At 42.5% G+C, this 26181-nt stretch overlaps 2 protein-coding genes across 11 annotated transcripts in view; one reads left to right on the top strand and one right to left on the bottom strand.

The window, feature by feature from the left end:
• The first annotated feature begins 1327 nt into the window (after positions 1–1327).
• LOC109477332 (coiled-coil domain-containing protein 77-like) lies at positions 1328–5895 on the top strand. The gene is given in 13 exon segments (XM_019778526.1): positions 1328–1394; positions 2053–2190; positions 2469–2550; positions 2738–2827; positions 2997–3009; positions 3012–3191; positions 3525–3596; positions 3986–4083; positions 4238–4371; positions 4531–4765; positions 4909–5034; positions 5176–5328; positions 5437–5895. Coding segments are annotated over 13 exon segments (1512 nt in total). The 5' UTR covers positions 1328–1365; the 3' UTR covers positions 5599–5895.
• A 538-nt stretch (positions 5896–6433) lies between these two features.
• LOC109477330 (IQ motif and SEC7 domain-containing protein 2-like) overlaps positions 6434–26181 on the bottom strand; it is an 84098-nt gene continuing 64350 nt past the window's right edge. For 6 of the 10 annotated variants that reach the window (XM_019778518.1, XM_019778520.1, XM_019778521.1 and 3 more), the window contains 13 exons: positions 22849–23629; positions 22125–22660; positions 21539–21700; positions 19471–19585; positions 18957–19131; positions 17847–17986; positions 15666–15791; positions 14260–14359; positions 13960–14003; positions 13644–13752; positions 11993–12190; positions 10702–10748; positions 6434–9548 (listed from right to left, as the gene is read on the bottom strand). In XM_019778518.1, the coding sequence (XP_019634077.1) occupies positions 9339–9548; positions 10702–10748; positions 11993–12190; positions 13644–13752; positions 13960–14003; positions 14260–14359; positions 15666–15791; positions 17847–17986; positions 18957–19131; positions 19471–19585; positions 21539–21700; positions 22125–22660; positions 22849–23629 (2743 nt within the window). In that variant the 3' untranslated portion in view covers positions 6434–9338. Of the gene's footprint in view, positions 9549–10299; positions 10312–10701; positions 10749–11982; positions 12191–13643; positions 13753–13959; positions 14004–14259; positions 14360–15665; positions 15792–16377; positions 16498–17846; positions 17987–18956; positions 19132–19470; positions 19586–21538; positions 21701–22124; positions 22661–22848; positions 23630–26181 lie in introns of all 10 variants that reach the window. The other 4 variants (XM_019778525.1, XM_019778523.1, XM_019778517.1 and 1 more) reach the window with 4 other exon arrangements.

Raw genomic sequence — 26181 nt, 5'->3', positions numbered from 1 at the left:
TAGCGAAGCTACTGTCGTATCCTTGGGTGACCTTGAATACGGTAATGATTCTTTACGCCAGTATGAATAACACAATGCAGACTTTTGGTCGACATGACATGTCTGCAAAACTCGTTTTAACCTGCAAGCATGGAAAGTCAAGCATACCCCATTCACGGCTCAAAATGACCGTTACGGTTGTCCCAAAAATCGTGTTTTAGGGATTTTTGAAAAATGGCCTCAATTTTGAATTATGGGTAATTTAGTGCGAAAAATGTTTTAAAAAATCATTTTTTCACCAATATGTCGACAAAAACTAGACTTAAAATCAGAAATTAAAAAATCCCTAAAACACGATTTTTGATCTTATTCCTAGTCGTCGAAAAATATAAAAATCGGGGATCTGGGGTAATATACGTAGCCAGGTTAAAACGATGTTTGCCTAAAAACATGACATGACTTGTGGTCGGAAACCCGAAAAAAATCGTCTTTCGGAGCGAAATTTTGAAAAATCAATGATTTAACATTAACAGCTAATATTAAAAGGATGTTAAGGCAATAATTTCATTTTTATTTGACGAAATTTACCATTAAATCCTTTTTGTTTATTTTCAAGTGTTTTACTGGTAGGCCAAAATCGGCCAAAATAGCGTCTTGTAACCCGATACCTTTTAGAACGCGCCTAGCAATGGGAAAGAATACCGTAGTGACAGACCGCCGTGCACCTACATCATGTAACTACATGTACATGTATCGTGGAAAGTGCTGCTCTGCCTGTAGAAATGTTTGATAGTATTGCTACTGAATTGTGGATAATTCGCATATAGAAGGAAGCAAGGAAGTCTGATTGAACTTCCTCGATAAAAGTACATCTTTGAGAAAAGTGATATTTTGACATGACTCTACTGCAAGAAAAAGACCAAAGAAGTTTAGTACTTCATGTCTCCGAAAAAAAGAAGTAATTTTACGTGTTATCACTCTACGTGATATTATATACATTGTACTTTTTAAAAGTACAATGTATATTATATCCAGTAAATTTTCCGCAATCCCCAATGACTCATTTTAATCCACAACGCACATACTAGTATCCGGCCTTATCAGGCCACATGCATGACGAAAGCTCCTGGTTGCGGGACAAGCAACATTAGGCCACCTACAGACCGGCGATTATCAGGCTTTTTAGAAAATAAAACGTATACGTCCACAGCTACAATGATATGAGAAGAATCGGGACCAAAACTAGACAAAGTAACATTTAGTTAGTAATAAACCCGTCCACCGTCCCCGGAACCTTTGTAATATTGACCTACTATTATCCCCCTGCCAGCGAAATGGAATCATCCAAACATATCCCAGAGTTCCCGGTGAACCGCCAGATTCAAAATGGCGTCTCCTCAGGCAGGTTCATACAGGTGAGGGATTTTTAATTGTTTTTCGTGCGATCACCGGGGATATTAGACGATGTTTTAGACTCTAGTACAAAATTAAGAGTTTTTAAGATTATAGGTGCTGTTTTAGACGGACACACAGCCTTCATCTCTGTTGTTCTGGGTTTCATTTTCAAACTGCAAGTTCTTCCTTGACTTAGCCGTGCACCATGGTGACTATATAAAAAAACTAGGCTTCCAAGTTGGCTTGGCCCAACATACATTTGCATGTCTATCGGTACCTTGACTCGAAATTACTGGTGTGTAATCATGAAAGGTGGTTTACTCCGGTCCTCCTAAATTTTAGCCCTACGTTCATAACCTCCTTTTTAGTAGGCTCTGGGAGTCAGCTTATGATATAACGTTACTTTTTTCTGATGGCATAAATTTTTCTTGGTAATGTTACTTGGTTTCTTGTACGCTGGTTATAAGAAGAGTACCTATAACTGATATGCTTTTGGAGCAAAGCACATAATTCAGACCTTCCCCCCAAAAGCCCAACTAGTTGAGCCTGAAGGAGGCATATGGCTAAATTGTCTTAAATCAATAAGGTTCTATTAATTACGTTGCTTCAAGATAAAATGCATTACACAGATCATTTTATTTTATAAAAACACTTACACAATTATATTTTAATGTTCAGGTCACCAGACAGAAGAACAGCAACGCCTCCTAGAGGCCAAACTCCCACTGCAGATGGTGACGATGATTCACCTATCCCATCAGTCAATGAGCGGCTGGGCCACCTGAGGCCCTCTAGAGAGCTGCTGGAGTACTACAGGTGAGTTGGGCACATTGCCATACATCTGGATGAGAAGGCCATTGGTTCAAATTCCAGCCATTCTCGCTCATTCAACCTTCCAGTGCTACTACAGGAGAGGGTTCATTAAAATCAGACATTGGAAGCTGTGGTTCTCTGTTTACTGTAAAGGCTCTTCCCCCATACATTAACCTATGTAAATTTGTCCCTTTTCTCAATGGATAGCTTCCAGCTACAACTTAAAGACACATTTCCATCTTTCTTGAAGATGATTCTATTGTTTATTTGAATACTTCCAGGAAGAAGATTGCAGAGTTTGATGGAGACCATGAGGAGATGGTGAGGAAACTGGACCAGTACAAGGCCACCTATGAGGAACAGGTGAAGAACAGTTTATAGTTAAAGTTGCCAGGGTGATTGGGGATGTGTGTGAAGGTCTCAGAGAATTTCTGGATCTATTTGTAGTGTTATTGGTGAAGAATTGGAGAGGATGCTAGAGTGAGTGGCAAATTGTTACTGTTATTATCAATGTTGTTTTTCTAATCATGTTCTGACTCTGTCCTCACAGCACAAACTGGGCTGGGAGATGAGACAACGGGAAGATGAGATTGCTGAGCTGCAGAAAGCTTTAAGTGACATGCAGGTGTACCTGTTTCAGGTAAGACTCACCTATACACACCTGTTACAGGCAAGGCTCACCTATACAGCCCTGTGCACAGGCAGATGTGCGTGTTTCAGGTGAGACTCACCTATACACACCTGTAGACATGCAGTTGTACCTGTTTCAGGTGAGGTAACTTGTATCATGTTACAACTCATCCCTACAGGAGCGAGAACATGTGCACGTCTGTACGCGGAGAACGACCGGCTGAAGATCCGGGAGCTGGAGGATAGGAAGCGGATTCAGCACCTGCTGTCACTCTCCGGACCAGAGACTGGGGACATCACGTACTTCCACCGCGAGCCTCCTGCAAAAGTCACCATCCCACAGCGCAGGCCTCGCCAGCAGCATCCACATGACGGTAGGGGAACACTTCACTTCACTCTACTGAGTTTTACCTATACAACTCATGTTTTCTAAAACAACATTTACTTGTCTACTTTTTGGGCAAGAAAACAACTTGATCTTCTTGGGTACAGGGATTACCTGGTTAAACACTTTACGTTAGTACCTTGACTATATTACATTCCTACTGAGTCCTAGTGGCCCACCTGACTGGCTGGCTCTCTAGGGAAGGAAAGGGTCCATTAGCCCCTGGCAGTGAGAGATTGGGTAGGGACTCTCTCAAAAGGAAGCCAGTCAGCCAGTCTGTCAGCCAGTATAGTTTAACACTTTTGACCCTTGTGTCTTCTAGGTGATGAGGGCGTGGCCCTGAGACCGTCAGCAGACAGGGAAGCAGCAGACATGAGGAGACCACACAGACAAGGTTACTAACAGTAGTGGTGTTAGCTGTATCCTGTAGACAGGTGGTTGTAGTGTTGATATGTAGACATGTTATAACAGTAACACAACCATGTTTGTCAGGACTTCTGCACTCAGGAAAATCATACTTGTTCTCAATTGAGCAGTCTAAGAATAGGCCAGATGTTTGAGTAAAAAATCTAATACTGAACTGAGGAAAGTTTGAGGGGTCCATACACAGTTTTAGGGTGTGAATATAGTCAGAATCAAGTTTTTCTGTCAGTCCTCCAACTGTTAACATGTAGTCCTCTTGTTGAATTCTTACTTACTATAGATTTGAATGTTGGAGAACCAAAGTAAGAACATATGTGAATTCCATTTCTGAGTTTTCATGTTCTTTGACTTTCCCCACAGCCAAACCGAGGAAACTTGCAGACAAGCCAATTTCTCCAGAGACAGAAGCCTACCAAAAGGACAATGAGACACTTGCACTGCATGTGGAGGCACTGCAGGTAACCATAGCAAATGATACCAACTGCAGTTCTGGCAGTCCTCACAAGGTGGCAGTTTTGTATGCACAACTTTTCCAGATGCACGTATAATATTTGATGGTATGCTGGATTTAAATAGGCCTTGTTTTGACAAGTTGATGTTTTCCTGTTGCAGGCACAGCTGGAGGAGCAGACGAGGCTGGCGCGGGAGCAGGCGGAGGCCCTGCTGCAGGACAGACAGGTTCGCATCGAGGAGCAGGATGCTCAGCGACAACGGGACACCGACAGGATCAAAGGTCTCACAGACAGGTGGGCTTTAGGTCACTTTGTTTCCCTTTGTGTCCAGTTCTTACTACATGTGCCTATCTAGCTAGAAACTTTTGGTCACATTCTTACTGAGTGCAGAAAATTTGAAATGGCAATCTGCTGTCCTTCACCAGTGACTGAGTTTCTGCTCTCTGCCCCCAGACTACAGAAGACACAGGACCTCCTGTACAGCAGCACTAAGGACTACCTGGAGCTGAAGTACGAGGGACGCTCTGATGAGCGACGCTGGATGGCAGAGAAGGACCGCCTGCTTCGGGAACTGGACATGGCAAAGGACCAGCTGAACATTTCCCGTGAGAAAACGATACTAGAGGTGTCTGAGGAGGGCGGTGAGGTGTCATGGCAGGCACGTGAGCAGCACAGGATAGAAGTGGAGGTGAGGCTGTGTGTGTGAGTGTGTGTTTGTTGTATCATTATCAATGGTTTATTTGCATTAACAACAGACCCTGAAGCAGAATGTACCCCAGGCCCAGTGGCTGTGTGTGTGTGGTTACATGTGTTGTGTTGTATCTCACACAGACCCTGAAGCAGAGTGTGTCCCAGGCCCAGAGGTTGGCTGAGATGTACAGGGAACAGGTGATCCAATTGGAGGACCAACTCTCCAAGATACGGGAGGAGGGAGATGTCAGCAAGGAGATCTTCCAAGTAAGTAAAGGTTCCTTCCTAAACACACACAAAGGGGCTGTGCTTACTTCTATCCATTCTGTCTCAGCTTGGATATATTCCTAGTTCAGTAATAGTTGAGCATGAAAGTGACTTCTGGTTTGTCCCTTCCCCACTACACAGGACCGTACCACTAAGATGAGTAAGCGTGTACAGTTGATGAACCAGCGTTACGAGGCACTGGAGCGAAGACGAGCCATGGAGGTCGAGGGCTTCAAGAACGACATTAAGATGCTACGAGGGCGCCTTAAAGACGTTGAGAAGCAGCTGTACAGGGTAGGCAGAGTTGTACTAAGGCTTTATTTCCTTACCAATTCTACACTGCTACCCTACTATTTAACAGAATGTGATGATGCAAACCCTGTTCTGTTACCTTGGTTACAGGTTACCTTGGGGATGGGTGAGCCGACGCCCGGCGACGAGTTTGACATGGAAATCTTGCACAATGTCAGGAAGACGGCGGGTCGGTCCAAAAAGATTGTGGGGGAGATCAAACACCTGAAGGCCAAAATTTACGGACTGGAGAACGATCTCAGGAAAATGTAGGGGAGGGGGAGGATTTTAGCCAAGTGGGTAGTGTTCCAGTGGTTATGTAATATAAAGTGGTTATGTAATATAAAGTGTGATGACATTCAAACCATATTTAAAACTGGTAGTAATGTTACTGGTTATGAGGTATTCTGCCAAAAACCATGGCAAAAGTTTCTGTATATAAATGTGTATAAAATGTGTTCTTTGATTTCCAGTCTGCTGTTGAGAACATGTGTTCAGGGCAAAAAGAGGAGTTTGTGTAAGATTGCCTGTACAGCAGGCCACACGTGTTGAATAAAGAATATCTTTCCATTTTTGTTTCAGTGTTGGTGTTATAAACAGAATAAGTGGGAACAGAGGAAACAGTACTTATCTATGAAATACTTTGAGTGCTCTGTCAAATCTTTGCCTGCTCAGTTGTCCCAGTCTCTAGTAGTAAGATCTCAAGCTAGCTGCCAAAACTGCAAGAAAAAGTCCAAGAAAGGGTTGCCAGAAAGATTTTTGAATATGGTATGCTTTATTTATAGCAGATTCATCTCCCTACAGAGCAATGGTTCATTCCTGTTATGTCTATATGGCAGGTCCCATTCAGTTCAAAGGTACATCAGAAGCAATATACACCTACAGACATAAGTACACTCTTTAGGTGGGAGAAATGAACATCTTACAGTCCCCTTACATACCCTCCAGGGAGATAGAAATATCTTGGATTTCCCCTTATACACTCTCCAACCTTCTGCATTCTTTGGCAAAATTTGTCAGAGTTTATATCTTACATTTTCATATGCAGTGAAATTTGGTATAATGACCACCATTTTTTAGGCAAATTGTTGCACCAGAAAACTTGCTAGGGAGTCTCTATCCAATAAAGTTTTATGTCTGTGAAATTCTTCTTCAGTGAAAAATCCAACATAATTCTGTGAACACTTTCTTAACCTTCTCCCTGATGCATAACACAGTAGCCAATACCTGGTTCCCACACAACAGCATTTCCTATACCAAATACAATGTAACTGTTTTATCTCCTACTGACATGCATGCACATATTTCTCCTGCATGTACAGAAATGGTAATGGTAATGGTACAGGCCAGGCCAATGGAGTTGAAACATACATCAATTTCACAGCTCTACATTTCCCAGTCAGAATGATTTCATTCTTCCTGAAACCTGCACAGGACAAAGTCTCAATTTTTCTTAAGAACAAATAACTAAGAAAGTTTAAATAAGGAAGACTTTCCAATGTTCACTTTGAGAGCATTTTTAACTCATTGTTTCCAGTGAAAATATTTGAAAACTAAATAGGTTAACATGTTGGGCTGGCCTTTGTTTTTAAGTTGAGACACAAACATTACATCAGCTGGGACCTGGCATTGCACTCTGAACACAAAGTCTGATGTACTTCTTAATTCTCTTTACCATACATTATTATATATTATATACAGTCACACAGAATTTATCAATATTACAGAACAGATACATTTGCTTCCAGTAGCTTTCAGTAAACAAACAAAGCTGCAAATGTTGCGAGTCACCTCGGAATGGCACCAGCATCCCAAAAGGTTGGAGTTTTCATGTTGCACACCAAATGTTACACAGAAAAAATGTTGCACCCCTGTCGTCAAATGGGAAAAAAGGAAATGTCATCCCTGTACACTTAAATGTCAACCTGTTGATCTTGTGATCCTAAAACGGATCCAACATCAGGACTTGTGATCAAACACACGTTTTTTTACACAACTGCTTCCATTCTCAACTGTTGTAATTTGAGTATTTATGAATGACTAGGGGGTAAGAAGAAATGTTTTTAAAGTGGAACCTTCAGATTTTTGTGTACAAGAAGCACTGAGATACAGGGGCTATGATTGGGTATTTCTAATTATCTCAGAATGAAAATGAATGGTCGACTCTGTGATACAACAAAAAGACAAGGCTTAGCTTTTAAGCTACGTCTAAAACATTGTGCAGTTGTTTACATCATTTTTATGCAACAACACCTTTTGTGTAAACTCCACTAGTAATGGCAAGATTGAGTTCATGTGTTTTTCTGTGTTGCTTGTCTGGCTGACGGGCAGTTCCAAATAAATATACCAGTAACATTTCTACCTATACACAGCTACAAACATAGTAAATGGCCACATCGCAGCACCCTGGTGACTTTTTAAAGGCTACACATTTGGCGACACATGTGGCAATGTTTATGGATACACTCAGTCATACATTTGTATATACACATTGTTCTATCACTATCAATCCTGTGTGTCCAGAAGTGTATCTAGTTGGGTAGCTAGAATGCTCCATGTGGCACTGTACAGGCCTGCAGGCTGCTATTGTTTAGACACAGAATTTGAACTGAGAGTTGATGTTTCCTACGGTGTAGTTGAGAAAAAACAAATTTATGTGTTCTGTTTGTCAAGTTAAGTCCTGTACATCAAAAACATACCCACAACTCACACGGCAGGCTACAAACATTAATCATAGCTAGCCCTTCTTACTTATCCCCTAAACTATGCTGCCCCCCTCCCCCAACAAAGCCCCTACAGCCCTGACAGAGCCCCTACCACCAAGGACAAACACAGTGTACTATAACCCGAGGGGAAAGCTTGAGGTGTCCAGCACCACATCATACATACAGCAGCAGACTCTACAGAACTGTGTTCATCACATTAATACATCAGTCTGGGCCACACAGTTTACCAGTTCTCACACATCCAACAGCACTGTGTTCCTCATACATACCTCACTGTTCACACAGGACAGACTAAAGAGCTTACTTCTAATCAGTGCAGAAGGTTCAATAACTTGCCCTGACCCCCAGGGCAGCAAACAATAATGATAATATGTTTATGTCTTCTTATGACTCTTTTTCTATTCAAATCAAATTGTCTTTGTTTGACTGTAATATAGAATTTTCTGCAAAATTCAATTTTTATCTAATTTGCAGGATTCCTCACACCACAGGCAGGACAAAGGAAGGGGTCACCACATTTTATAAACTCCAACCCTCTTCATACTTATGTACAAGTTAATATAATAATATCATATTATAATATTTACACAGTTCTGAGTCATTTCTCACACATCCAGTCAACACGTTTGAACCAACTACTCCTTACAATAGAACATTTTCACTCACAGCAAACATGGCAAGTATCACAATGGGCTGTTTCTGACCAAATCAATTCAGTTACTCACTTCAGAGACTAAATCTGGTCAATTTGAATTATTTTCTCTGATCTGTCCAGTTTTCCTTTTGCTCTCCCATTTGATGTGTTGCTTTGATAACGAAGAATCCCATTGATGAGACCTGACATTCACATCAGCATCCTTTCCATAGCTGACTCAGTTGTACTGCAATAATCACTGACAAACATGTGTTGCAGAGTTTCCTTTGTATCTAACTCAAATATTCTAACAGTATCCCCCACAGAAGCCCCAGTGTAGTACCAACAGTATTGTACATCTCACCAGCAGACTGTTTATTTACATGCCTTAGATGGACCCGTCCCCCACATGGATCCCCACCCCTTCCCATGCCCAATTGTTTCACACAGTTTGTACTGATTTCTCCTGGTTAACTACAAGTCCACATTCAAGCACTTGTCCATTTGATAGTTTTCCTCACAATTTTTCATTCAGTTTAAGTTCTTTGGTGACTGAGTTGCTAGGCTTCAGAGCTGGTGCTGCAGGAGGCAGTTGCTAGGAGTTGGTTGCTAGGTTAGAGCTTGTGTTGGAGCAGTTGGTTGCTAGGATGTTGCTAGGCTTCAGAGCTGGAGTTGGAGGAGGTTGTGCTCCCGACACTGGCGTCACTCTTGATGCTGGTCATGCTGGCTTTGGACGTGGACTTGTGTTTCCTGGAGAAGAGGCCGCCAAACAGCGAGGAGTTGGAGTGGCGAAGGGACGTTCTCGTCGTGTCTTGTTCACTTTCCGAACGTTTCATACTGGGCTCAGGACGGCCGCTCGGAATCTGCAGAGAAAGGAAAACAAACGTTTGTCAGACAAAACTGCACTGATTGGTCAGCCTTTTCCCAGTTCAGGATTTGACATCCGTGTTAGTCCACCATATAAGGAGGTAACCAACATTCCTGGACATGCTGTGCCAAAGGACTTCAAGTACGTCACAACAACTTGAAAGACATGCAACATTCAATAAGACCATTCCTTTAATATAATATCGTATCAGTCTGCTTCAATTACTTTCCAAATACTGATGTCAAATCCTGAAGTGGTGGTTGATGGATTACTGTAAGTCTTGTAATAGCTGCGCAAAATAAACCTGCACTACAGCTTTATAAGACAGGAAGAACTTTGCCGTCCACACTTCCAGTAACATCTCCACATGGAAAACAAAAGGGTTTTTAGAATATGATGCGGAAGAAAACCCAAAAATATTAGAAGGGGGAGAGAGTGTAGTTTTATCAAATACTCAACAGGAAGATTGCAAGAAATGTTTTGTGAAGAATTATGCTTTCACAAGCTTTTTTTAAAAGTTTATTAGAAACAAATATTTGTTACGATAGCATGTTTTGGCTAAAGCAGAAATTGAGGTTTGGAGTAGCATCAGGGACTCATCTGAGTATGAACAATAATAAGTTTTGGGGTGGTCATAAGGTCAATGATTTGGGAGTCCTTGTGAATGTTACTGGGAGATGTTACTGTAGTGAGTGACCTGGCAGGAGACAGACAGAAGGAACTGTGCGAGTAGCAGGAGTACATACCCTCTGACTTTACTGTGGTGCGAGAAGGGGGGCAACAGAAGAAACAGGGGAGAGTCATTAGCCATTACCTCTCTACAGGTGCTAGAGCAATAGGAAGAACTGGAACAGAGTGTAATGCATAGGAGGCAATACAGCATGCACTAAACACTGCATCTTATATGGAGCAGGAGATACCAGTATATACTATGTCGCAAACTCTAGTGTCAGGTATGCAAATTGAGAGAAGCACCCTATAATGATTACATTTCGGTTTCCATTCTAGGTTTAACATGATCCCACAGCAAGGTCATACTGAGTTTTCATGTCAGAAGGAGATACTTGGCACATATTCAGGTAAGATGCTCAGCATGCATTATTAGAGCAGACTGGGGGATGGTGCAGCAGCGCCATCTAGTGACTCACCATGTTACTGTCCAGGGAACCTGCACTGTTACGACGTCCTCTTTTGCCTGGGGGAGGGGGAGCTCTGGTTAGTCACTACCGGTGCACACTGTGTAGCTATGTGTAGTTAGCTGGTCTTATAAGATACATGGCTTTCTGGATGTTCACTCCAGACAAACACAAGTATAGCCACACAAACTTGATGGATATCATCTGTTCATTTTCAAACTGATACTTACATCTCCCAAAACAGAAGGTGGATGTCTCTTATTCATACACAATAACACATGATAATAACAACATGCTGGGAGTTTGTTGGAGTTTGTGTGACTAAAGCTAAGAAAAAAATTGCCCAGTTACGTATACTGAATTACAGTGAAGGCAAGCTGGATGGTATTAAAAGCTGAATTATCAAATAATAGGACACTTTCTTGCACTAACTTCAAATGAGCACCAGCCTAGCTTTTGCTTGGCCCAAGTCACCATTAATGTCATTATTTTTACAGGACAAAAGCCTTTAGTTTGCAATTTGCATTCAGCTGTTTTATGGTATTCTTTGCATGGAATAATAGACTGGAAAAGCAGACATCTTGTGAGCCTCCTATTGCTAATATAGTACAGATATGGTACAGGTGCAGCCACTGGCAGGAGGCCCTGCTACAAGGCCTACATGTATACACCACATGCCTGTGGTAAATACAATGTATTTCATCAAACTAGCTGCCACAATGGACACACATCATTGCCTTTTAGGCCCGAGGAGAGCCAAAATTACAAGGATAACAAGATTGGCAGATATGAAGTCTTTCAGATGAGAAATTTGTTGCAAAACTTGCTGCTTTTTTCAGACAGTGACCAAACTGTGTGGCTGGCCCAAGAATTAGTGCAATCTGACCACCATCCACCAGCATCACCCGGAGTGTTCAGTGCAAACCTTGGTGATCGTCAGACACGTGACGACAGAATCCTCTTCATCCCCCTCACTCCATCTATTGGTCCATGCAAAGAGCGTTACCATGGAAACTACATGATATGTAGAGTTTTCTCATCCCCTCTCCAATAACAACTAAGATCACGAATAAAGTTACCAAACATTGCAATGTTTTTTAAAAGGATGTATTATATAATAGTAGAGCTGACAAAAAGGTACATGAAACATGAACTTAAGGTACACATTCCATGCAGGTAAAATACACCTAACATACAAGTACATCTAACAAACAGGTACACCTAACACACAGGTACACCTAACATGCATGTTCTCCTGCATGCCATCACGACACACCTGCGCTACACTCCCACCTATAATCACCTGTGGCTTCTGTGATGTCCCGTAGTGAGTTGGACAGTGCCGTTCTCTTCAGCGCGCTGTCGGCGCCCAGCGTGTGCCTGTCCTTGGCGGTGTCGTCAAAGCTGCGGTTGACCGGCCCACCGTTGGCCTGGTGTATGTCCGAGGTGCTGAGAGTGTTGTAGTTCCCCACAGACATGTTGGACTGCTGACGCATCAGTTCTGCAGAGGAGAGAAACATCGTAAGGCCACATCTTCTTAATCTGTTGGATTTCGTACATTTTAATGTAACACCTAATAGGCCACACTAATTTGAGTTGTTGGTTCTTTGATTAAAACCATGCTGAATTGGAAGATCAAGACAAACAATAGCCTGTGGGAAAAATCTGTACCTTTGTACAGACAGCTTCAGGGAGTGAATATAGCATAGTGGCCTTAGCAAGAGGACAATATGAAAATAGAAGGCTGCTATGAAGAACTTGTTCATCACTCTGTTTACTCTGAGACTGTGTGTACCAAGGAGCAAATTTTGCTTAGTTACAGAAAATTATTCTGGTCAAGGCAGACCAAGGACAGGTGTACAGAGAGCTTCCAGAAAAGTTGTGCCACAAACACCTCAAACTCAAGTTAGCTCAAACCAACAACATCCAAACTGGCTGCAGAAGATCAGTTATGCATGTGTGAGAAACACGGGAAAGTCAAGAACAATGCACAGGGAATGCTGGAAGCATGACATAGTCCTCAGGCAGGGTGTACCTGATGATGATTCTGCACGTAGCTGCTTACTCGACACTGTGTCCACATTGCTATCAGCAATACTTGCTGTGGGAGATGAGTTATTCATGTGTGAGAACATTGGGCAAGAACAATGGGAGGGAAAGTTAAGAACGATGCACTGGGAAAGTAAATTACATTGCACAGGGAAAGTTAAAGACAATGAGTGAGGAGGTTAAAAATAATACACAGGGAATACTGGAAGCATGACTTAGTCCTCAGGCAGGTTTTGTACCTGATGATGATTCTGCATCTGGTTGTTTGCTCGACTCTGTATCCACATTACTATCAGCAACAGACACTTCTGGTATGTCTGTCTTCACATCAAGTTCTTTGTCTTCTTCTATTTTTGGTAAACTGTCAGTTTGTTCCTCATTAGGACAAGATGCAGGCTCCCCCTCTTGTTGGGTTTCTAGGTTCTCCTGCTCTACTTGGGAGGAATCTTCTGGAGTTATTTCCTCATCAGAGCTGGCAGGGGACGTGTCATCTGGACCAGCCAGAGGGGAGGAGGGGGGTACAGGAGACAGGAAAACAAAAAGTTCACACAGACAGAAGGAATGGACAGAGGAAAAGAGGAAACAGAAAGAAATCTCAAAACAGATAAAAAACAAGAAAGATGACAGCAATGAAATGAATGGCTAATCATTGACAAGAAGACAGACGACAATGAACAACACACAATTGTTCATGTTTTGGTGGGGTACATTGCTGTGTTTGGTTGTTTTGCTTTGTTATATTCCCCAGCCCTTTGTGACAGCCATTGGCTAGTTGGGCAGATCTAGCTGTACATCTTTCACAGACAAGATGTAGATAACTAAGCCTTGGGGTGGGGGGTGGGGGTGCGGAAATGACATAAAATGCCTATGACAAGTCCCCACAAAGTGGAGGTTAAGAAGCTCACCTCCTATCCTGAGATTCTCCATCTCGTTCACCTCCAGGATGCACTCTCGCAGGTCCTGCACAAACTTCTCTCGATCGTGTGCGTTGGGCGCATTAAATGTCATCAAAACCTGTGTTTGAATGAGTCATCAGAACATGTGCTCAAGTTTAAAAGAGTCATAAAAAGATGAGTTTGAATTTGGATAATAATAAGTCAATAAGTCATGAGGTGAACAGAACATGACAAGTTCACTGTCATCAGAACCAGGGGCAGGCTGGAAAAGAATAATCAAAACAAGACATTGTGCACCAATGTTGAAGAAAAGAATTAAACCTACCTTGTTGTCTATCATTGTTGTTAGTCTGACTCCATATTGATAATCTGTAACAAACATGAAAAACAAAGTTTAACTGTTAGTTAGTGTAAACATTTACAGGATTGATACTTCAGAAAATGTTAATATGCATAATGGTACTGGAATATTGACAATGATTTAATTTAATTCTTGATGAAGACTTTGCATGCCAAGAAGGCCGAAGACACTATAGGGTCATTCCCAGCTGCTGCACTGGCCACGTTTCATATTATTATAGACCCTGTCTTTAAGAGCGTGCGTAGTTCTTGTGAGCATACTTACGAGACGTCTCAAAGAGCAGCACCTGCATCCCCAGCAGTGAGAAGGCCTGTCTGAAGCTGTATGTGACCACATGTTTCTTCTTGGCAAGGATCTTAGTTACCTGTAGGGAGGGGGCGGGGGGTCAGTCCACACGTATCTCTGTCCAACAAAACTTCTTGTTTCTTGGACATTTAAACTGGAAAATTCTAGTTACTCTTTAAAACTGGAATGGGAGTTTCCTGACTTTATGAAATGAAATTATCTGACTAAACAATGTGACTAAACTTTGGACTCTCGGGTACAGATGACAAACATAATATAATTACTTTCTTGGGTTGTATTTATCATTACTTTCTGTCCAAGAAACAGGTAGTTGTTGTGGCCTCAGTTGGCTCCTGTTGACATCTGTCAGCTTTTCCTGTAATTCTCATTCTCTAGAATCTTGCTCTACTCAAATTTGGGAACATATACTACTGTAACAATATTTCTCCTACCATAAGGACCAAAAGTTAGTAAAACATGATGGTAAACAACCAAACGTAGTAGAATCACCTGAAAAGCTGACATCAGTCCATACAAACAAGTCAAATGCATGCTCGTGGGGAAAGCTCAGTTTTTGAGATATTATAAAACATATTACCAACGTATGAAATTTTAGTTAGATTTAGTTTAAATAATTGCTGTTCTGAATTTAAGGTATATCAAGACTTTTGTTACTGTACTTGATGTGCATTGAATAGACTAGTCTTCAAGCCATTGTACAGGCTAACACTGTGGATACCCTGGAAGGTGGCTGAAGCACTGGTCTATCCAATGCACATGTTGCTACAGTATTAGGTAACCATATAAAAAGTGGTCTACATTTTAGTATGTTTTACATATGTCCAAACTGTCAATAGTCTAAGACTTTTGAAAAGGTTATTTAATTTACTGTAATTTGTTTGCAAGCTTTAGCATGACCCATGATAATATACTGCAGAAACAAGAAGCTGAGATAGTGTGCAGGCAAGGAATGTTTGATACTTAGTACATGTAGTAGGTTAGTGATGCAGTTAGGCAGGGGACGGATGGAGAGTTAGTGAGAGCCCTTCAAATATGGCAGCAAAAGCACATAGTGGTCCTATCAAGGGACAAATATTACATGATAACACAGATATAACAGGCACTACTTTTTGGTGCATTTACATAGTGATAACAGGAAGGTTGCAGTGTGTGCTGTATGAGCTGCCATATTTTGTGCACTGTATGATGAACATAGCTGTGTTAAAAGAGGTAGATTATCATCAATTGCAGTTGTGCAAATTTGCTGAGAGAAAATTTGAGCAGAAAATGCAGAGACATTACGAAGAGAAAAGGGGAAGGAAGGAGATCTTCATGCATGGGTTAATCACAATATTAATCACCTACAGAGAAGGAGAGAAACCTACCACCAGAATGTCATTGAAGAGAAAGATCTCACGTTGGTGCAGCCCTAGTTTTTCCCGCTTATTGGGGTCATGGATCTCGTAAAGTCTACAATAGCAAACCAGGCGCCGGTGGGGCAGAGAGAGGACCTGGTAGGGAGACCAACCGGCACACGTTGAGAGATCACAGGGGTGGGAGGGGGGTGGAGAGGGAGGTCACAGGTGAATGGGGGAGGGGGGCCGCACTCTGACAACTAGAAAATTTCAGGTAACAAGTGGACAGTAGGAATTGGTTTCTGTACATATGGAAAAATTTCCAACTGCTGTGTCTGACAGTGTTTGGCAACAAATTCTGAATTATACTGTTGAATCTAATAAATGATAAATTTAAAGTAAGATAGACATGTTTAGTCTTTTCCTTCATAAATAGTGAGAGGAACTCAATGAAATTATGCATTCCTGTCCACTTGAAAAACTGAAATTCATAGGGTAGAGTTCAGCTCCTCCACAAAACTGTGTCTGTCCACTCAACAATGCCTTCTCTCTGTAGATCATGTTAAGGTATGAGCTTCGATTGACCTGCTCAAGGTCCATGCATTAAGTTTTTGGAAGATAAACATTGCAGTTGTAGTGGAACAATTTCCTGACAACTGGATTTTGTAAGCCCTACATGTGTCAGTGAGAGAACAAGGCATTGTAAGGTGGACACTAATATCACACACACGTAATGACCTACCACTAGCAAGTCATTAAACAGAAAAAGGGCGCGTTCGTGCTCTTTCTCCTTCTTATTCACATCGTGAACCTCATTAAGGTGGGAGTAGCTGACGAGCGCTCGGGTCGGGACCGACCAAATCTGTGGGGTTAAACAATAAAGGAACCAAATCAAAGTAAACGCAAATCATACCCACAAAATAAACAGTGAGGAACTCATGCCATAATGCCTGTTCAAGCAGTCTTTAGTTGGGTGTAAACTTTAATTGTTTACGATCATTTTGGGTGAGATTGTGGAGTTAGGCAAAACTGAAAGTACCCACTACTCAATACATTTGTAGTTAAAGTGAAAACAAACAAAACAGCAAAACAGACTTAATTTTTCATAGCATGCGTTTGTTTTGGAGTTCTCAAAGATGCTTTCAGTCCAAAAGATTCATGCTTGTCTTTCCTTGATCCTGTCTTAATTGGGTGTGATTTAATATTCCTTGTTGTGGCTTTGGCATAATTTGCAGTGATACTCAGTGTCATAAGTGCAAACTCATGATAACATTCAATGACACAGCAACACACAAAAAAAGACACAAACAAGCAAACAATTATACATGCAGAAAGTGGTAGATAATCAATTCATTTGGACTAGACATCATTCAATAAACTACACTCACACCATGACATGAGAAAAATTTCAATCAAAGTCAGAATGGCCTGTGCTGTCACTTCACTAGAAGGATGGACGGAAAAATCCACAATATTGTGATTTTAGTTGAGCGATGTGTGACCACAGATTGGGAAAGGTTTGAGCTTTATGAATATAATTACTTTTACTGAATAAATCATCCCTTTTAATTCCTGCCTTCGCCCCCATATTGACCGCTCAAATTGGTACCCATAGCCGGGGGATATAAAACCTCCCAGATTTAATGATAGCAGGCAGCCGGATGCGGCAGGCTTAATGAGTGTTCAATCCAGACGCATGTAAAACCAATAGCCGGCAATCTGGGGGCTCTGATTTCTTAACGTCGCTACGATTCCTCATGTAGACCTGTTCTGACACCAGACATCTTGCCTCGTTCGGGGCTCTCCAACTGTCTGGGTCTTACTAGAACCGATCAGCATAGTTCCAAACAAATTTTGTTCTCACAAGCATGGTTAACTCTGAACTTCTTGGTTTAAAAAAGAAACAAAAAGTAAAACGAAACTGAAACATTGTCCATTTTGCAGAATTTTTTGCAGAATATTTACGATCTTGAGTCAGATTTGTCCCCATTTAATAACTAAACCACTTCTTTGGTGGGCTTATGGTCTAACTACAAAAAGTATAAATCCCAAAAATGCATTTATAACTTGTGAAGTTATCAAATACATGTACACCAAACACACACAACCAAATACATGAGCTATTTACGTGAGGTAATGTACAACATTGTCCAACCCAATATAACAACGACATAGACAACAACAACAACATATCAGCATCTGTCCACTCACTGGTTTGTTGCCCACAATGTTCTTCTCCACCTTGGCGACCTGGGTGACGTGATCAGGGCCAGTCTTGAGCTCAGACTTGGATATCCTCTCATAGATCCCCACCAGGATCTCCCGCGGGATGTCTCCACCCGCGTCCACGCCTAGCAACACAGGGCAAAGGTCAGACACAAAGGCAGGGCTCTCATTCATTCAATCACTTAATCATTCACTTCATCTGCATTCCCAGGGTAGAATGTATATCAGTTAGGAGGTCTGAATCGATGCCATATCGAGCCCCCGCCAGACCGTTACAATCCCCAATAATGCCTCTTTCATTTCCCTCAATCTCTCTCTGTACATCTTTTTTCAATGTGGCACAAAATCTATGACTGAACCTGCATCATTGATTCTGGCATTCATCATTCAATAGCTACTGTAACAGTTTCTGCATACAAGATGGTAACAGCTCCCCCCCTCTCCACATTCGTACAGTGCTGTACAGAACTATCCTTTTTTCAACACATGTACAGTAAAGTAAGTAGACCATAGCATAATGTTTCATGCCTTCAGTTCAGGCCTGCAAATCACCATGGCAACAGCTGTCAATCACCTGTCAATTAACTTCTGCTCCACCAACCATGATGCAGATGTCAGAATGTAACACCTATCATGATCACTTCTGCCATGGAGAGCCCTCTCCATTAGACTGACATTGCCTCAAGTCCCGAATGTCACCATGACAACACCTGTCAATCAAAATCTTGCTCAGCCAACAGGCATGCAGCATCTACACCTGACAAGTGCAGGGCACATGACTGCCCCAGGTTCAATATTCTCCCATGTCTGTGGGTCGATACAAGTGCACACCTCATTCTGTACCTGGCTTCACAGGTTCACTCAGGGCAGGGGGGGAAATTGGACTCTTTGTCTCCAAGGAACCTTTCACTCCACTTAGGCCTTGATCAAAGTCAGAGGAAGATTGGGGCTGTGAGCTCTGATGATAACAAGGTGCCGGTACCATTTTTTGCACTTAAAGAATTGGAAGCTCTTCTGCTCTAAAGTGAATGTCCATGTTTCTGCACAAATCATCTTAAGGACTGGTGATACTATGGATGTTCTAAGATGACGTACCTTTAAGATTTTCGACAAAGTTCTCCTGTTTCATCTTCCGTTCCCGTTTGATGTTGGGGTTGTGCAGGTCGGTGTTGAGCATGATGATAGCGAAGGCCAGGATGAAGATGGTGTCTGGGTGGTTAAACTGGTGAACCACGCTGGGGTTGCAGATGCAATATCTCTGAGAAAACGCCTGGAGGAGGGGTGTTAACAATTTTAAACCCGTACTCTGCAATATCCTTCAGCAAATATCAGGAGAGACAGGATGTTAGAATAGGCATCATGAAAAAACTGTAGTTCAGAAATATCTGAGTAAAATGCCTTGGGAGAGAAAATTGTTTCAACTGGATCACGTAAAACATGTCTTGAATATTACCTTGAGAGAGAAAATCCTCATCATTGAAAAGTTTAGAAAATCTAAAAGCACTAGTTCTGGAAAAGTGATGTACACGTGGAAGTGGTTATTTTTACTAACATTTGGTAGACACAGACGATTGTGCAGTGTTAAAAATGTGAATAAATTAGAACTGACCTCGATGAGCCTCTCAACTTTCTGTGCCTCGCCCTGTACTCTGATCTGGGACTGGAACTTCCGCAGGGCTTCATCCAGTTCCAGGTCAGCAAAGTCCATCTCATCCACCACACAGCTGGCAAACAAATAAATAAACATCAGTAAACAACAAACAGTTCTAGGCCAGCAAAGATCGAGACCTTCACAGGCTATGCAAGATACATGAACAAGGGCTCAGCCTGCAAAAACCTCTCTTCTTTTCTCATATTACTTCAAACAACCTCCTTCAAAGTTCCCCCTGCAGGAGTTCCCTGCCCTCCAACATGGCCCTTCACCTTTCCAGCCCTGAGGAGAAGTACAGTAGTTCCAAGTCAGTTTGTGTTCAAAGGAGCCATGCCATGAAAGGCCTGGCCCAGTAATTTGCTGCTGATATTGAGGGGTTTATTTGCACCTGGGACCGGTCTGATCTGATGGCTGCTCCGATCAATTCTCCATCCTGTGTTTGGGCCGATCCATCTCCTCACAGCCGCACAAAAATAACCCCAACCTACCCACCATGTTTCTATTTTGAAAAGGATGCATCAGGAGGTTATAAATGGTAGTGTAAGTTTTTATTCACTCTTCTTGTTCTACTTGTAGTCTTGTCTCTAGCATTTGGTTTTAACAAAGAATGGGCTACACAGGCAGACAGAGGCTTATGACATTTTTGATCAGCCTGCTATTTCCATTCCGAAATCTCAACTATTTTTCTACAAATATTTGGTTGCAGGTGAGTAACTATGTAGATCCCGTCTGAGAACCAAACAAATGGTTTGTAACTGCCTGAAACCCAAACAGCTCCCCAGACAAGCACATCCCATTAGCCAGCCTGGATCTGTGAGTTACCCGTGAGATTGGCTCTCTGGTTGGTTATTGGCTCTGATGGAAAATCCTGTTCTCCTCCAAATTGCACATTTGAACTTAGCAGGGAGAAAATGGTCTGAACGTGGGGAGACCTTGGACAGACGCAGGTCTCCACACCCAGAGGAAATCATACTAGTATGTTGGGGGAAAAACTGAACTGGTCACTTAAACTAAAAAGACAATTTGTGGAATCTGTAACGTTATAGATATTATTCGGTGATCTAAATATGTAACCATAACCACGCATGTGCAATATCCTGGTTCCATGACAAAAATTATCTTTTACCATAACAAAAAAGAAAGCAATATACTGTTTTCACAACACAGTGAAAGTTTATCACGTCATTGAAATGTATGTACTTCAAACATGGTGAACTTGAATCTGAAAATTGATGCCCCAAACTCCACATCCCCAGTGTTGGGAGGATAAAATATGGATCATTTTTCCTGAGTTATGGCAAAGTCCTGCCCACCATTACCCTCTACCATGTACACCTCTCCGGTAGATAAATAAATAAGCAGGATTTACAGCAGTATTGAGTGGTGTAGGGCAGGGCCAAGCACTAAATCTGCCAGGACAGCACAATGGAAACCACTGGGAATGTTTCTGGTACACAAATTCTCCTGATTTAAGGTGTAAACTTCATCAAATTCGGAGAAAGAAGATTTATCAAAATCATTGTTCGAGATTTTCACAAGAAGGTAGGTTGTATAACACATAAATGCATCTTGTGTAACTAACATACTAGAGTAGAGGGTGATTTCTAATTCTGGACCTCTTGTAGTGTGTTTCTTGGAAGATCCACCTAACCTTCCTTTTGAAGTACTCTCATCCTTCATTCACTGTACCTGATTTAGCTAGTCAAATGGTCCTCATTGCTTTCCTACTTTTTAAAAGTAGAAAAGCACTGGGCCAACCTTAAATGCTGATGGACGACCTAGCTTTGGCCTTCAGTCACTGAGTGAAAAACTTACCTTAAGAAATGTTTCAAACCTTGTCAAGGTACAGACTTCCGCTCATGCTCTGCTTCCATAGTAATAATGATCTTCCAGTATTTTTTAAAACCAAGAGCTAGCAAATTAATCATTAACCAGATGTGGCCTTAGAAAGTCTTTTCCTACTGTGCAGTCTAGTCCTGTTTTGGTGGTACATTTGTACCTTCTGTAAATAAATTTCACTACTCACTCCAGAACATCTCTGTTGAAGTCCTTCTGACAGTTGCCGAGGTACTCCCCGATCATCTGTCTGCTGAGACCACGTCTGCTCAGCAGGAACTTAGCCACTGCCTGAGGAGTGTGCTGCAGGAAGCCTTTATCCACAAGGTATGCGATGCCCTTCTCTGGTTTCCTAAGTTGTCAAGACAGAAACCTTAAGAACATTTCAAGGAAACTTAAGGAGTGTGCTGCATGATGTCCTTCTTTTTGTTTTCAAGCAGAAGGAAAAGTTGGAAACATGCACATGAGATTACACATTTATCAGTTATAACAAAATTGCAACTACAGTATGCAGAACTGGACTATCCGGTAAAAACTGGCAAGAAATCTTACACTTTTTAACTTGGAATCCCTAAATCTACACGCCTATAACTGGCTGCACAGAATAGCTTCACATTTCATTTAAGAAAGTGTGGCAATATGATATCCTTACTTCTCTTACAACTTTCACAGCTATAGACAAATTTGACTGTCAAGAGGCCAAGCTACATATTCTGTACTGATTCTTTCTCTGCATTTCAAGATATGTTCAATGGAGTGTTAAGCATTATCCTTACTTGTTGAAGAGGTTGAGGCCTATTCTGTATTGTCTCTTCCTCTGTACATCGTTAATGGGGGTAAACACAGCGGAGTCCCGTGACATGCCCTTATAAACACCGTGGATCGAGCTGGACCCACTCAGGCTGATGGTTTCGCTCGACAGGCTCATATTGTCTGGCGTGTTCGAGCTGCTACCCTGGCTGTCGTTGTCTCCGTCCGACACGTCCGAACCTGCAGATCGCTGTGCCCCATTCGCCACCACACGGCCCAGCTGCTTGTGCTTCCAGACTGGCGAGGCTTCGGGAGTCCCGCTCCTCCGCCCACTCTGAGGCGAGCCCCTGCGCATCAGCGCGTCCGGAGACATCCGTGCCGGGCTGGTCATGTCCACCACCACGCTGGGGACCGGGCGCATCTCGACTTTGGCTTCATGCGACACCTCCCCGAGGTCGCTGAGGTCGCGGCTGCTCCTGCTGGCAGTGCTGTCCGACCCGCTGCCCTCGTCGCTGCTCCGGCTCATGCGGATCCCGCTGTCTCCGCTGTGCCCATCTGCAGCCTACAGGGGAGAAACAATCATAGCTTCAACATCAAGTCTCAATCAAGGTGGACCTGGAATTTCCAACACAACAAAAATTTCAACTGACCAGCACCAGGCTTTGAAGTAACTAAACGAGCAGTTTGACAATTTACTGGTAGTTTCACAACTGAATTGCAGTATTCTGAAAACAACAAACAGTAGCTTACTTTCTGTTTCTGCTGTTCCACATACAGTGTCATCTCATAGTCTGCATCGATCAGTGCTCTTTGGTCCTGAATGACCATCTCCCTGGCGCTGTACATGCTGTGTTCTGGTGTGGCCTCCTGGCTCAGGTCTGAGTCGGGGTGCACAGCCAGGCGATAACTGTCCTGGCGAGACATGCTCCCGCTCGAAACACGACTGCGAGAACCAGCAGCTCCACCCAGCACGTTTGTCAGAGTCATGTGCTCCTCGGGCATATCTAGTAACGAAGTCTCTCGAATTTCTGCTACGGCCGGCATTGTCATGGACCTAGAACCAGCGCCGTGACCTTTCACCCCTCTGCCTAGCGAGGAGCCGACATCGTCGTCCACCTCTATGGTGGAGAGTCGCAGCGTCTGCCAGTCGATTCTCCGGGACATCCGGTTCTCCAGCTGCGCATTCCGCAGCTTCTGGAAGTTCCGTGTCATGCAGTAGTGGCGGAAAGCCCGCTGGATGACTCGGGCGGCGCGGTTAGCGATGAAGTGCCCGCCGTACTTCCGCTCTAAGAGTTCGATCTGCTTGTGCTGCAGGTCGATCGAGAGTTCGTACTCGCTGCCCACCGACCGTGACCTCTTGATCGCATCCTCCTCCTGCTGGATACGCTTCAGCGACTTCTTACGCTCCTGACCTTTGAACTCCCTATCAAAGTTGGATGAAGGCGAGGTCGTCCCCTGTGCGGATGTCCCCTCTACTACCTCAGCCTGGACTACGGTGTCTCCCTCACTCCCTACTAATGCTGGCCGAGGGCTGCAGAGGAAACAGAGAACACAAGGTCAGTATCACACCTCAAGAAACAACAGACAAAACACCGTCTGCTAATGAGCTATTTAGTCACACCTCAATGAACAACAGTTTACAAACATCTACTGAAGATAACAACAGAAATTTGTCATAATTGTAATCTAAAATAGCCATTCCTGCAATCTATGGTTCCCCATCAGGTTCAACCTCACTCTAACCACAGTCCCAGGGACTTCAGCTACAGACCAGTGCACATGAAGGTCCTCCTGTTACGACATGGGTCCATAGTACACCAAACATTACCTGCTTCCTCCCTCAATCTACCTCCTGTTCCCACTGCCAGGGACATCAGCATATATACCTATGATCATAAGCTCTACAAACCCACCATCCAGCCTGGATACTCCAATTACGACTCTCACAGTTGTTTATCTAAATCTCCCACTGCTGCTAGTGCCAGGGACATCGGTACATATGTGACGGTTCCAGGAGCAACACACGCATGATAGATCCAGCCCAGCATCTCACATCACAGCTCCGTTATTACCTTTCCTCTCACACACCCATTTATCCCTCTCCCTTTCCCACGGCAGGGAACGTCGTGATGCCCCAACGCTTTCTCGCGTTACGCTCCCCGCCCATAATTTCCCTGAACGACAAATGCATTAGCGATGATAGACAGCACAAGCGTTCTACAGCCGTATCTGTTCCCCCCTGACGGCCCCATCGCAGGGTTACCTTTTCCAACTCAACAGCCAAAGAAACCATTAATTTTCACAGGTGCAGCAAGAGGTCATCTTTTGCCAAAAGTGAAGCACCAGGTTTTCTCACACGACCAACTGTAACAAGTACCGCCCCTCCAAAACTGCTCATCATCATTCTTACAAGGTTTTACAGGAAATTGATTGGAGCAATTGACAACTGACAGCACCTTACCTGAGAAGCAGTTCCAGTAAACATCATTCGATTAATTCCTGTTCATATTTATAAGGGTTATGAGGGATCGGCCATACGGGCTCAACTGGGAGCTTTCCCTTCTCAGTGCTGTCATAAAGCAAGGGTTTTATTTGAGCACAAGGCTTCAGAATATGATATAAATGGACCATAAAATTATTTGCTTAGCTCAAACAGGATAAGATTAAACCTTAATATTCATAGAATTATAATTTGTGAGGGGCTTGAGGGACAGGCCATAAGTTGATGTTTAGAGGCTGGTAAAAATTTCCTGTCAGAAGAGGTTTAAGTGTAAAACCTGTAGTTTGGCTATAACAAGTTACTGTAATCAACTGGATTCAAAAATCAGTCTGCAGTAAACGTACAGTATAAGTAAGTTAGAGTAAACCTTATTATTTCATAGAAATTATTATTTATTGTTGGTATGCTTGAGCTCCTGATGTTGTTATGCTCCCCTGCACAGCCCTGACCCCGATAGATAATAGACATGATTATAATCCACCATCATACATGGGACCTTATGGGAATAGATATGGTGATTACCAAATGGAGAAGTCTGCAGGAATATCTGATGATGTTTAACCAGGACACAGGAAAACCACCTGCCACATGCAGCAATCTGAGGAATCTACTATCATAATGATACTTAAGAATTAGACATTCTGTTTAAGGAAATCTATTAAAAAATAAGGTTTAGAAATGTAATAATTAATGCCATAAATGTTTAATATCATAAAAAATGTGAAAGTCAGGTTTTGGGTATCTACCAAATCGCAGGATTATCAATTTTCTGCCAACATGGCTCCATGCAATTTTGAAGGCACCTAGACACAAATTTGGAGCAGTGAAACTATCAGACATACATGAACAACACTGTACACCTGCACATCCCAAAATAAAACCATTTACCACCACTTGATTTGCATAGAATGTAAACGATGACATCCTCTGACACAGAATGCTGATTGCCAATCTGCCAGAGTGCACCCATATGGAAAGGTCAATACAAAATTCAAATGGAGCTGAATGAAGGCTGTATCTAAACAGATTGGCAGCGGAATATTCCATTAGCACAAACCCTGGCCTGGAATCATGTTTGTGTAATGACACTGGGTCTAACTGTTTGGTCTTAGCCGGAAATTAAAGGACCTCCATGAATAATTGCACGATTACAGGATTTCAAATCATAACCAACTTGAACTACAGTTATATTAAATTTTATACCATTGAGCACTGGTAAAGGCCTCAAAATAACATACAGTCACATAATCAATCATTCAATGACAAGATATATATCATATCATTATGCAAAGAAAATTGAACATGAAAATTGTACTACTGTCAGTAACAGCTCCACACTGTTGATAGTATAGCTTACTAGACAAAGTTCCATCTTCATTTTAGTTCAACAATAAAATCTTATAATTGCATCTCTGCCAGCCATGACCCCAATAGAGTCATAAACTACACGTCTCCCCATTCTCATGGGCGTAAAATAACACTTTCACTGCCAGAACCTGAACACAGACCTTCCCTAGCGAGGGATTTTCCACTGATGCAGTACAGAGATTACGACATGGTTTCCTACACACGTCAGCAGTAGT

This window comes from Branchiostoma belcheri, unplaced genomic scaffold (assembly GCF_001625305.1).
Source record: "Branchiostoma belcheri isolate BF01 breed outbred unplaced genomic scaffold, Haploidv18h27 scaffold4, whole genome shotgun sequence".
Classification (NCBI taxonomy): Eukaryota; Metazoa; Chordata; class Leptocardii; order Amphioxiformes; family Branchiostomatidae; genus Branchiostoma; species Branchiostoma belcheri.
The sequence above is the reverse complement of the archived record's forward strand: the minus strand, read 5'-3'. Positions and strand labels throughout refer to the sequence as shown.